The 12,372-nt window shown below is 40.5% G+C and overlaps 2 protein-coding genes across 2 annotated transcripts; one reads left to right on the top strand and one right to left on the bottom strand.

Moving 5' to 3' along the window:
* Positions 1 to 442: 442 nt before the first annotated feature.
* Positions 443 to 1,455, top strand: LOC144406327 (uncharacterized). The gene is made up of 4 exons (XM_078102255.1): positions 443 to 652; positions 730 to 786; positions 971 to 1,063; positions 1,240 to 1,455. The coding sequence occupies exons 1-4, from the start codon at positions 518 to 520 to the stop codon at positions 1,357 to 1,359; spliced, it is 405 nt and encodes a 134-aa protein (XP_077958381.1). The 5' UTR covers positions 443 to 517; the 3' UTR covers positions 1,360 to 1,455.
* Positions 1,456 to 2,373: 918 nt separating this feature from the next.
* On the bottom strand, positions 2,374 to 11,744 carry kif3a (kinesin family member 3A). Its single transcript, XM_040174837.2, has 18 exons — positions 11,705 to 11,744; positions 10,598 to 10,917; positions 9,825 to 10,098; positions 9,424 to 9,568; positions 8,703 to 8,787; positions 8,461 to 8,566; positions 7,478 to 7,617; positions 7,142 to 7,339; positions 6,855 to 7,029; positions 6,671 to 6,769; positions 5,313 to 5,469; positions 4,980 to 5,160; positions 4,404 to 4,514; positions 4,060 to 4,185; positions 3,722 to 3,775; positions 3,517 to 3,585; positions 3,248 to 3,378; positions 2,374 to 2,709 (listed from the first exon to the last, which is right to left on the bottom strand). Exons 2-18 carry the CDS (start codon positions 10,601 to 10,603, stop codon positions 2,661 to 2,663), a joined length of 2,106 nt encoding a protein of 701 aa, XP_040030771.1. The 5' UTR covers positions 10,604 to 10,917; positions 11,705 to 11,744; the 3' UTR covers positions 2,374 to 2,660.
* Positions 11,745 to 12,372: the final 628 nt, after the last annotated feature.

Raw genomic sequence — 12,372 nt, 5'->3', positions numbered from 1 at the left:
TTCTTAGTCATTTTGACCAAGAACCTATAAGTGTAGATGAAAGTGTAAAATAGAAAGTCTATTTTAGTTATTTCTATATATTACTGACATTATTAATTTCTTAGTGTGTGCTTTTAAATTGCGACAAGTCAATCCAGTGTGAAAATTAGTATAAGCATCTTTGTTTCACAGCAGATTATTCAATTCACCAATACTACACTTAACACAAGTAAAAATGATATTCCGCGCTGAAATATTTTGACCACCATCAAATGTTAACACGAGTTGGTGACAAGTAATGCATTGGGTGTATTTTGCCGATAAGCGATTACTAAGCAACTGCTTACTAATAATGCCATGAACCTGGTGGAAGATTGTAAAAGAAGATACAGATCATCCGTTGATCCTTATTTGGCGTCTCCTTCCTCTGACGTGTCTTCACACTGTGGTGTCAGTCAAGATATAAGTGTCAAATTAAAGTGTGTGTGGTATTCTCTGCTCAAACGAACATTGCTGTCTGACGGTCTCTTCCAAAGTCATGAACAACATTCTAAGTATTACGCTGGTGATGATGATGATCTGCGCAGCATCGTTGTCCCACCTGGATGACACAGACAAAGCCAAGCTGACACGGATTATAAACGAGACGGAGAAGTTACTGAGAGAGACGCAGGTAAGAGAACTACAAAACTGCACATGGTTGGTTTGTTTGTGTTATAATATACTGATGTACGTATACTGTCATTGAAGGGCAATGAAGAAATCACACAAATACCGCATGGAGGATGTCATCGAAATTGTAGTAAGGTACGTTAAAACCTTTTTATATATTGTGAAAACAGGAAACATGACGTTTGTCTGGCATGTGTGTAAGATGTAAACTTGCATTGAACCTGTGAACTCAACAAGTTGAACTGGTTTCTTCAGATTAATTCACTGCTAACAAATGTGTTTCAATACCACTACTAGACTAATTGTGCTTTTCTCTTAGATGTGTTTGTGTTCGGCTGAAAAGGCTCTGCATATATTCCGGTCCAAAGTGCCCAAAGTGTCAAATCTCCTTCGTCTGCTGCAGGACTACACGGTAAAGAGGAATTATTGTGATTGTAAAAATGTGTTCAGACGAAATTCATGAATTTAATTCCAAATAGTGACTCTACAAAGCATCTGTTCTAACAACAAATATGCTCTTTAATGTCAAATGTGGTTTTTCTTCACCATAGTTTTGTTTCACACTAAAATTGTCTTTTTTTCTTTCAGAGAAAGCCTAAAGACGACAACTGTCAACTGAACACAAACAGGCAATGTCACCTACGGGAGTTTTTGACCAGAGTCGCTGATTGTGCAAGAAGGGAACTGGAAATAAACCCTAAGACATAAGTCATTTCAATTTATTGTGACATGTAATATTTATTGTCCTACATATCCTATTTTTGTACTATTTGTATTTATTCATCAATAAATTATGCCACAGTTCTTCTGTAATTAAAGTCAGTTTTTTCCACACAATGTCAGCTTAAAATATTGTCAGTAAAAACTACGGTTAATCATTAACACCAGTTTCAAGGTGAAGAATAAAATGTTGAAGACGGAGCTACGCTTCAAGGTTTTCCTCCTCACCAACAGGAACCACAACGAAAAATAATGTGCTAATTGTGGTCGATAAACCTTTTGTTTTATGCAACAATAAAAATATATGTAATTTACTAATGAGACTACAAGAGCGACAGGAATGTGAGATACAGCATGTAAAATAATTTAATAAATAAAATATCCTAGGGTTTAATGTATGTAAACATTTGACATACATTATGATACAAAATAAATCAGTTTGTGTCTACATAAAATACATGATTTGCACCTCATACTACTGCAATAAGCTAAAGCAAATAGTATGGAAGATGCATATCAATATAATTCAGTGTTCTGACTTTTGGAGGTAAATAAAAAAATAAAAAAATGACTTGCTTGGATTAGCAAATGGCAGTAACATAATAGCTGACCGGCATGCATGCCTTAAGAAGAAATAGTGTAATTCACATCACAGTTACAACCTTGGGTCTACATACCCTGTCTGAGTGAACTAACACCCTTCATCAGAATTCAATTATAACGTATTGCTAGCAGCATGGGATAGTAGTATGAATCTGCTTCTTACATAACAGGAAATCTGTAATCTGTAAAACTCATAAAACAGTGTTGTATTCATTGCAAAACATTTTGTGTGTTACATACACACAAAACAGTTTCAAAGTGTGTGAATTTAGTTTATAGTTCATGTCCACAGCATTTTTAAACATCCTCTTTTAGTGTGAGTGTGTGTAGTTGTTTTGAAAACCAAATGTGGTTAGACACGATCATTGTAATTGTCGCCATAATGTACGAGAGAGGTGATAAGTTCAAAGAACCTTTAATGAACAGAAGCTGCTGCCAACAAAATGTGTTCCAACGATACATCAAAATGTTGAAGAGCCACAAAGAAGTTTTAAACTTTAATACAACTAACAGGTCCTCTTGGCCAAGAGGTGTTACTCCTGTCACAGGTGCCACTCAGTCACATTTCGGCTATACAGTGTTGAGATAATCTTTTAAATAACTAATTCTTCAGACTCGACTAATGACTCCGTTTGCAAAAGTAACACAGAAGATGCGGTGAAACAAAGCTTTCCGTTCTGCGGCCTTCACTGCAGAAGGGATTCGATCACTGTTTCTGGCTTTGCAGATCTTTTCCTGTGTAGAGATAGACACACGATAAGTGTTATCAACAACTTTAGAGAGCTTTCAGCGCGCTCGTTTCTCAGAATAACCGTATTTGGCGTTATCATGAAATAATATTAAGTTTCAGATACACTATCTATAATGAAGGCAGGAGAAACATAAGCAATAACTCTTCGGTTTAATCAAAGTAGTATTTGATGTTGCGTAACTCAACACAAGGTTGTAATTGTAAGTGCTCCAAATTTGACTATCCACGTAAGATGCAGGCAACCATACAACCACAAGTACCTGGTGCGCACATACACATAAGACCAAAGTGCCCTCGTAGCATTTATTTCAGCCCCGATCATCACAATCACTAAATGAACTGTATGGTTGAGGGCGCGGTGGCAATATTTGAAGACTGGCTTTTAGCAAATGTCCTCCTTGTAAGAGATAATGTAAAGGCCAACGGCTGATAAAAGAATGAATCATGAGGCAGTACACAGTGGACTGCTGTGTCCATAAAGATGCGGAGCCTCAGGTTGCCTTTGGTTTGTAGGTAGATTACCTTCGGCCGGTCTTGGGTCGGCCACTTTTGCCACTTTTAGAAGTTCTGGGTCTCTCGAGCTTCATCAGTGACTGGCGCTTGCTCTCCTCTGTGTAAGCCAGATAGACGTGGGACAGATCCACCTGAGATGGCTGTGAGAGGCAGGGACAGAAGGAGACGAGAGGTCGATAATACATTGTCACGGAGGGAAAAGAGGGAAATATCAGTAACATCAGCCATTATACAAAAAACTATGTTGGGTAGGAAAAATAAATGTGCAAAGCACTCACATCTTTTTCTTTTTTGTCTGGAGCAGGAGTCTGTTTTCTCATATTGTTGCCAGTGTATGCCACGCATTTCTGGAGGACACACGGTACAGTTTTAAAGACAGACGCTAATCGGAAGCAGTCGTTAACTCGAAGTTTGCACCATTAAATTCATGTCTGTCGAACTGCAAACCACAGTGCGTGCAAGATTTATGCAAAGGGAGCTCACCAGCTGCCATTCTCCAATGTCTTCATTCCAGTGCATGTAATTTTCTATCATCTCCTACAAAGAAAAACACGAGGAAATTTAAAAATAAGAAGCCAGGAAAGACATTGAATCCCCTTGAATCAGCCGGTACTATGTGTGGGAGATCCACTTGGCTGTACAACGTGTGCTCGGCGCATTTGTTTCTATACAAACCTAAAAATTCATATTGATAGTCAATGGATCTACTGTATTAGCTGCTTTTCTGCCAAGGCCTTGTGTCGGGTTATTGTACACACAACCGAAAAAAACTTGCTCGGTCAGACAGTCGGGAAGCTACAAATGTAAGTATGCATTCACACCTGGTATTCCTGGGGAATAACGTTGTCTACGATGAGCATTTGGAGACGCAACTCTCGACTCAGCTCGCGAATGTTCTCCAGGAGGCCCTCGCTCTCTCCGTGATGCTCCTGCTGTAGATCTGCCATCTAACAAAACACCACAGCCACTGTAAATCACCTGGCTTTAATTACCATGATCAAATTGAGACAAACTTCAACCATGGGGTTAGTTTTAATAATCAAAGCTCTGATTGAAAAAAAGTGTTTCATAACATCGTCAGTGGGAATTTGGTGACTCATACCAGTCCAGGCATTGTACCACCCTGCTGATCTGACACTGTATAATACTTATATGTTATGCTTACTTCGGATTTGGCAGCCATCAGCATGGTCCACACTTTCTTCAGCTTCTTGGTCTTTCCTTGAGCCTCCTCCTGCAGACTAGTGTACTTTTCTTCTATGTCCAGACGCTCTTGCTATTTTAAGGGGGAGCGGAATCACAGATTATGCACCAGTCTGCTGTGGCCTGTGACTGTGAATACCCTTTATGCATTAAAAGGCAGAAGTCAAGATGTCGATAAAGTGTTTTGTTTTAATGAAAACAAGAAATTATTTTCAAATGCAGTTATTTGCCCTTTTGCCATTTCCCCCGAACACAAAGTAAGTGAGTTATGAGGTGAGCTTCTAACCACATTTTCCAACCACAAAGGCGCAGCCATTTAGCGCAAATCACACCTCTTATAGATGATCTGGTATCTGATGTCATAATTTGGTTGTATGCTGCTGAATGTGTCTGTACTTTTTGAGTTTAAAAAAGGGTTGAATATGACGTAACAAAAGGACACACATCTATGTAATGGTTTCCGAATGACAAAGTAAGAGAGCACTCCTGATCAGCTGATCCCATTTGGTAGTCGGATCCTTGTATTTTTTTTTTTTACCTCTTTCTCCTCCAGCTCCCTCCGCAGCTTCTCCGCTCTCCTGCGACGTTCTTCGAGTTCGTTGTTGGACTCCTGCAAAAGCTTCTCCTGCTCCTCAGCCTTGGCCAAGAGGTCCACCCCACCTACAATCACCTTCTTCTCTAAGGCGGACAGTTTATCCAGCAGAAGGTGATGCTCCTGCCTAAGGGGTTACAGGAGGATCAGGTATTGACTGCGTCGATGCCATATTACCACATCCAGTATTTTAAAGTAATTTAGCGAAGACAATCGATTATAAGATTTGTATCTTGGATATCAAAATTGAGCAAAAATACAATTTCTTCCAGGACTCACTGGGCTTTAAGGAGGTCCTTCTCCCTCTTTTCCAGCTCTGCTCTGGCCTTGTTCCTCTCCTCCTCCTCCATGTCCAGCTTGGCCTCCAAAGCCTTTCTTTCCTCTTCAATCTTTGCCTGCATCTCCACCATCTTGTCCGGGGAAACCTTCTTCCTCCCTTGAGAGAGACACAACAAACCACAGTGTCTTTGATCTTTAAATGTATTTTATACTATGTATAAGATACATTTGGATGCATCTTATACTATGTATAAGATACATTTGGATGCATCTTAGACTATGTATAAGATACATTTGGATGCATCTTAGATCGTAGATATGTGTACAATAAACCCATTAACCCTGCTTGTGCAATAGCTACTGAAACGGTGGCCATCTTGATGGTTTGTGTTTGAGTAGACACCGTTACTAGAGGACAACAGGACTGTGTAGATTCTTACCCCAACCGCTTTCTTTTTGAATTAAGAGCTGCAGCAAACCGGACTGATTTCAAAACCGGGTTAATTTAGGTCATGCTTGGGAGAAGGAAGGAGAAATTGAACATTTGGTCGCGCCAGTTCTTTGGGAGGATCTGTTAAACAGCGCAGCAGTCCCCGTTAATTCATGCATTCATGGATCCATCACCAGACACGCTTATCAAACCTTTGCAAACTTTCAGAAAGATTTAGGACATGGTCAGCAAGAGTGGGAGGGGGGGGGAGATCCAGGCCGTGAGAACAACAGGAGTGGGACAAACACAGTGAACACATCTACATATACTGTTCAACCTACTCTATATTTTAAGTTTAAAGGCCACATTGGATAGAAAATATGTCTCAATTTGGATTTGTCTCTATATAGACATATAGTGGCAGACTATTATGAGACATACGATGAGAACACGTGTGATGTTGAGGTTATGATGAGTCTAGTGCAATAGTGCATCTTGTGCACCCATCTTCAAACCCCCCCCCACACACACACACCAAAGCCCACAGCCCCAGCTTAATTGAATGACTTGTCATTTAAACCCTTCTTTAGTTTCCACTTGAAAGACAGGAAGCAATAGGTGAGAATACGAGGGGAACTCCAAAATGAGAACAGTGTTACGTTGATGGAAGAGTGCAGCCAACTCAAAGCCACTTTAGCTCGACAATCACCTGAAGAACTTAATGCCGACTCATAAGAAAATTAATTTCCCAACGACAAATGATCAAAATAGATATATACACATCTTACATCAGATGGATATCTAACCATTTACAGAAAACATAAACCGCTGAATGAAAAAAAGACTTCCCCCACAGACAGATTTCATAATTCTTTTTTCTTTTCTTTTTTAATTTGCTCTGATGCACACTTGCTCATTTTTCTTTTACCTCTTTTTCTCTGGCGGCCTTCTCCTGCGACCCCTCCTTCATCGTCCCCTTCATCCATCTCTTCTGACCCACTGCCCTCTGAGCCAGAGATCTCTTCACCTAGAATCGCACAAAACACATGTAAAAAGACAGGCTTGGGGGGAAAAAAACGTGTAATCCAAAAAGCAATATGGTTTCTCATTACCTTCCACCAGTTTCTTCTTGAGCTCCTCAATCTCCTTCTGGAACTGGCGCAGTAGGGCATCCTTAGGATCCTCATTGATCCTGGCTTTGTTCTTTATGTTTTTAGCCCTATTAGCGTAGCGCAGGGTGCTGATGGTTTCATCGTAGTTATAGTCTGCGGGACCTATATTTGCACACTGGTGGAGAGAAGTATGTCATTTAAAAGGGAGTCAAAAAACAAATCTGAATGAATTAATTTGATGCTTACAACTTAACGTTTCTACAACAGTTTTCAAACGTTCCCTCTACCATCATGGTCTTGGAGTTTCCTCCCAATGAATCCTGCAGCAGACGGGTTAGTTTAGAGTTCCTGTAGGGCACGTGAGTGCTCTTGCCATCCACCAGGGCAGAGATGACGTTGCCCAGTGTGGAGAGAGAGAGATTGATCTTTGTCGCTTCCTTTAGACGCTGACCCGTGGCTCCAGTCTTGCCCTGTCTCTCCGAGCCCTGGATTGGAAGGTTGGAAGGTTAATTGGTGATGGTCGGATGCATTGCGGACCACGGGGCAAATCTTTGGGTCAGCTGGTGTCATCTGATTTCCAAGGAAGTGGTCTAATTTTACTCAAGGGGGCCGCATATACATACCGCGAGATCGACCAGATGAAGCTTTCCCATGCGGACATGCTGGTTTCCATCCACACCCTTCTCACTGCACTCGATGGTGATGGTGAAGATAGCGTGAGACCGGGAGCTGTGTTCATTCATGTTTGTTGCTCCAACAGACCCTTCACACAGGGAAATACAATGCAATCAGACACCTAAATTCTATTTTCTTTTGTTAGCAGTGATATCTCTGCACACACCACTTACAGCTCCAGTACAGCACGGACACATAGTCTGCACATAATCCGGTTTCCACACATTTAAAATGAAATGTGTGTAATAAGTATTATGAAGATCAATTTGCTAAATACACAAAGAGTTGCGTATATTGATGAGAACAGATATACTAAAAAAAAAGAAAGCGTAATATATAACAGTGCCACAAAGCCCTGTGCTATTATGCTATAATAAATAGGAAATTTGACATGCACACACAGACAAGTGCATATAAAAGGGCGTGCGGTCGGGACTGATACATACGTTGGTACGTATGGTAAGGTATGTTGGTATGTTTTTTGTCAAGGTGACATTGTATTGAAACGGAACCCATAGATAATGTCGTCGTGACACAGGGGTAGAGAGGGTACGCTGGGAACCTCAAGGTTGGTGGTTTGAGTCCCGGCTGCCCCATGTCTCAAGTCAAAGTATCCCTGAGCAAGACACCTAACCCCTAATTGCTCCTCGGGCAGAAACGTAAAAAGCCACGGGTTGAAAAAAATGTAATATAATTCGCTTTGGATAAAAGCGTCAGCTGAATGACCTGTAATGTAATGTAAAAATGTGTAAATAATGCAGGGGGGCTTTCAGGGGCTTGTCAAGCCAGGAAATCATCATCGATTCTCATCGTCATCGAGTATGTGGTTTTACTTCACATTGCAAAGATCAATATCTTATTGAAAAACAGAGCAGTGTTAGATTTTGTTGGGATCTGTTTCTGTGTTTATGCTGTCAGTTATTCCGCTTACTGTTTTTGTGGCCCATCGTCATAATCCTGTCCATGTCGTCAGCTTTGTTCACGACGTAACTGGAGAGGTCTTTGATATACACACCAATGTCTGGTCTTTCTTTCACCTGTGGAAAAATGCAAGCAAATCTTTTCAGCCATCTTCTGTAAGCTTCCTGTTTGGAAATATGTCTGTAGTGCCCTTTATGACAGATCTTCCAAGAGATTTTTGGTCTGAATTACTGGTTTAGAGTATAATTTTACCTCTAGCCTCTGCAGTTGGTCCTTGCCCAACAAGTCTCGCACTTCCTCATTGTAAATCTCCAGGTAAGAAACACGAACCAAAAACCTGTGGAAGTTAAATGTTTGTTTAAAGACATACAGTAAATGCAAAATGTCAAGGTGCAAATGGTAAAACAGGCATTATAAATACATTCATCATAACACTTGAACCCCTTAAAAGGAACTTTTTTCACATGGAGCCCTTTATTCTGCTTTAAGAGACCTAAATGTGAAAAAAATGTCTCCCATCAGCCGTCTAGGCAGAATTTGTAGGAAATGCATTTCCTTTACAAAATGTGTGGGCCAAACCTTTATCATGTCGTAGCAGATAAACATGTGTTCCTAGAGGGCCTTTTCTCAAAATACTAATTTTCTTGATATGCATAAGATAACTTGTTATTAATAGCTTTGCTTAGATTAGAGTATGTTTTTAGTTACTTGCACAATGATCAAAAGGTTTGTCTTTACTTCAGTAAACCTCATTCACATAAAACTCCTCAGAACAAAACCAAAACAGCTAGCCAATAGTATCAAGCCAAGTCTAAAGACTACTTTATTTAAAACAAATAAAATGCTTGTGCTCGAGTATATTATTAAGATAAACAAGACACCAGCGTTTTTACTTTAATTGACACAGATTTATGCGCAAGGAATAATGAGAATCGGCACAAACTGAATTTTTACCAAGCGATTGCTCTCTCACCTTGTGTCCCCTTCTGCCTTGGCAATATGACCAAAAACATGAGCAAAGGAGTTTGGAATAATCCCTCGGAGTTCTGGCACTGCTCTCACGCCCTCCATGGTGAAGGTTTTTCCTGTGCCAGTCTGCCCGTATGCAAAAATGGTGCCTGAAATCGACAGCAAAGCATCAAATCCCAGTTCCATTTACGGTATATAAAAATACGATTAAAGATAGACTTAAAATTATTATTTTTCAAATAGGTTAACAATGAAAACACAAATGCGAGGATTGGATTTAACAGAGCTAGTAGTGTTCAGCTGAGGGTTCATGTTGTAATGTTGATTTAGTCAGTACAATGAGGATGAACATTTTACAGCAATGCTTTATTAATTGAATAATAATTTATGTTACATTAAATTTACCATTGTATCCCTCTAATACTGAGTCGACGATGGGGCGGGCGGTGAGATTGTAGACATCCAGCTGTTTGCTGTCTGGTCCAAACACGGTGTCAAATGTGAAGGACTTGGGAGGCTCATGGGGGCTCTCCAGTTTGTTGACTGTTATGGTCCCACGGATCTCGTCTACGATGACAGCCTGTTTGTGGCTCATCATCTTCTCTTTCTGGTTGAAGGGACGGCATCTTACCACCACCTTGACGTTATCGTTGCCCTCCGGCTTGTCGTGCTTATTGCTCTGGAAAACAACGGAGTATATTGAGAGACGATAAACGTCAAGCTATGGAATGCGACAATAAGATAAACCCTGCAATGACACTGGACTAGACAATTCTAGTGAACAAATCTGGTCGCGATAGCGGCTGTCAGTTAGCAGCTAGCTCAAAGGGCTCGGTCAAAACAAGGCTAATGCTAATAGCTTCAACTGCCTTGCCTTTGCTGGGTTGCTAGGCAGGCAAACGCTAACGTTACAACCGTTGAAGGTAACGTGAGCTAACAAACGTTAGCTGACTGGCAGAAAAAAATGAACAATAGCAAATTTGGAAAATATATATTTTTTATCAACCAACATTATTGACTTGTGTGCTAATTGGTTTTATTGATAATGACGAGGTGTACTATTTCCTTGGAAACTGGTAAGCTATTGATGGTAACCGGTTAGCATCACATCAGTGCGGTCGGAGGAAGGGAGGAACCCCTTTGCAATCAAAACAAAAAATACATTCACGTCAACTTACCAGCATTTTGAGAAGGCGTGAGGGCAAATATGGTGTATGTATAATGACAGGTAAATACGTGTAAGGCTTTGTTCATTGGTTATTCGTTATCCCAATTAATTTCCAGCGCAGTGCCCATATCAACGCCTCAACGGTTGTCAGGTCTGTGCTACACTGCGCATGCGCACGCGTTAGGGTGGAATGGGGTTTCAGCTGGTTGGTTACGGTGACTGTTGCAGTGTAGAGGCCACTAAATTGCATCGTTGTGTTCATGTAACAGATGTGTTTAGGGCATGGAAGTAGTCGACTCAGATACTGATCTTTTCAGCATTTATTTGCTCCTGCAGAAGACAATAAAACACAGACATTGCCTTCTGGTCTCCGCACATCAGCTCCCTACACACAGGGTCTTCAACAGAGCAACACTTCTGTGCAGGAAAAACGGGACTCTACGCAAAATCTAAACTTTAGCTTGTCAAACATCCAAATCATAACAAAAAGGGGAGAACAACAACCCCAAGTTAACAAAATAAATAACAGTGACAACTGCAAAAATTCCAGCATTAAAACAAAAGAGAACACAGACATTGCCTCCTGGTCTCCGCACATCAGCTCCCTACACACAGGGTCTATAGAGGGGAACGTATACGTCAGGACGACCGGTGTTACGTGCGCTTCCGTCTTGTAACGTATTGTCATTTTGCTTGCGGGGGTTCAAATCCAGGTTGCGGCGATCTTTTAATAAATGTATTTTCTTCAATGTATTTCTTCATACGTGGCAGTGATGTAGTGCTCACTTATACAATCGTAATCGCTGCAATGGATATGTGATGACTTTTGAACATTTTCAGCAATATGTTTGCGAATGTGTGACGAATCAGGTGACTGAGGCAGACAACATCTGCCGCTGTGGGGGGGAAAACAAACACGCACGCGTAGACAAACCAGTAGGTTCAAAAACTAGTAGGCACGTAACACCTGTTGTAGCGAGTACAAACGGCGCGAAATTAAACAATGACCAAACGTATACCTTTATCGTCTAAAATAATGACGCACCACAGCTGAAAACTGTTGTTATGCTACCCACGGTAATGGTTGCTGATGCTAATAATCATTCCCTCAACTTACCTTCAACAGAGCAACACTTCTGTGAAGGAAAAACGGGACTACGGAAGCCTAGGAGGCGCAGAAGAGATGAATCGCAATTTCCGCAAATTTAACTCATCAAAACAAAATTCACACACACACTCTTCAAGATTGTTGAGTTGAATAATAACCAAAAATAAGATACAATACATTGAAAATGACTGTGTATTTCTAACTCATAACTTACATTCACATATATTATATTAGTCAGCATAGATATAGACAGTGACGGGAATTTTCAACAAGCATGTGATTTAGCTGATGCATGTGATTTAATTATGTGCAATAAAAATGACATTACATTTCATGTAATTTAGCTGACGCTTTTAGCCAAAGCGACTTACAATAAGTGTCAAAAATCTAAGTAAACTTCTCGAAAATGAGAAGCTGTGGTTTATTTAGAAACAGTAATGTCCTGACATAATGAAGACAATAAGCCCCTTTATTCATCCCACTCGGTACAAATTCTTTGATAACAAAATATCAGGGATCTAGATATGTGTTTCTTATTCCCAGTCAGCGTTTTAGGTTTTTACATCAGCGGAAACCATGTTGACACACAGTGAACTAGTACGGCCACACATGTAGAACATAGGGTCTCTCCTTAAACATAATATGGAGTGGAAATGGTTCAAGAACAGCTATGCTAT

This window comes from Gasterosteus aculeatus, chromosome 4 (genome assembly GCF_964276395.1).
Source record: "Gasterosteus aculeatus chromosome 4, fGasAcu3.hap1.1, whole genome shotgun sequence".
NCBI classification, from domain to species: Eukaryota; Metazoa; Chordata; class Actinopteri; order Perciformes; family Gasterosteidae; genus Gasterosteus; species Gasterosteus aculeatus.
The sequence above is the reverse complement of the archived record's forward strand: the minus strand, read 5'-3'. Positions and strand labels throughout refer to the sequence as shown.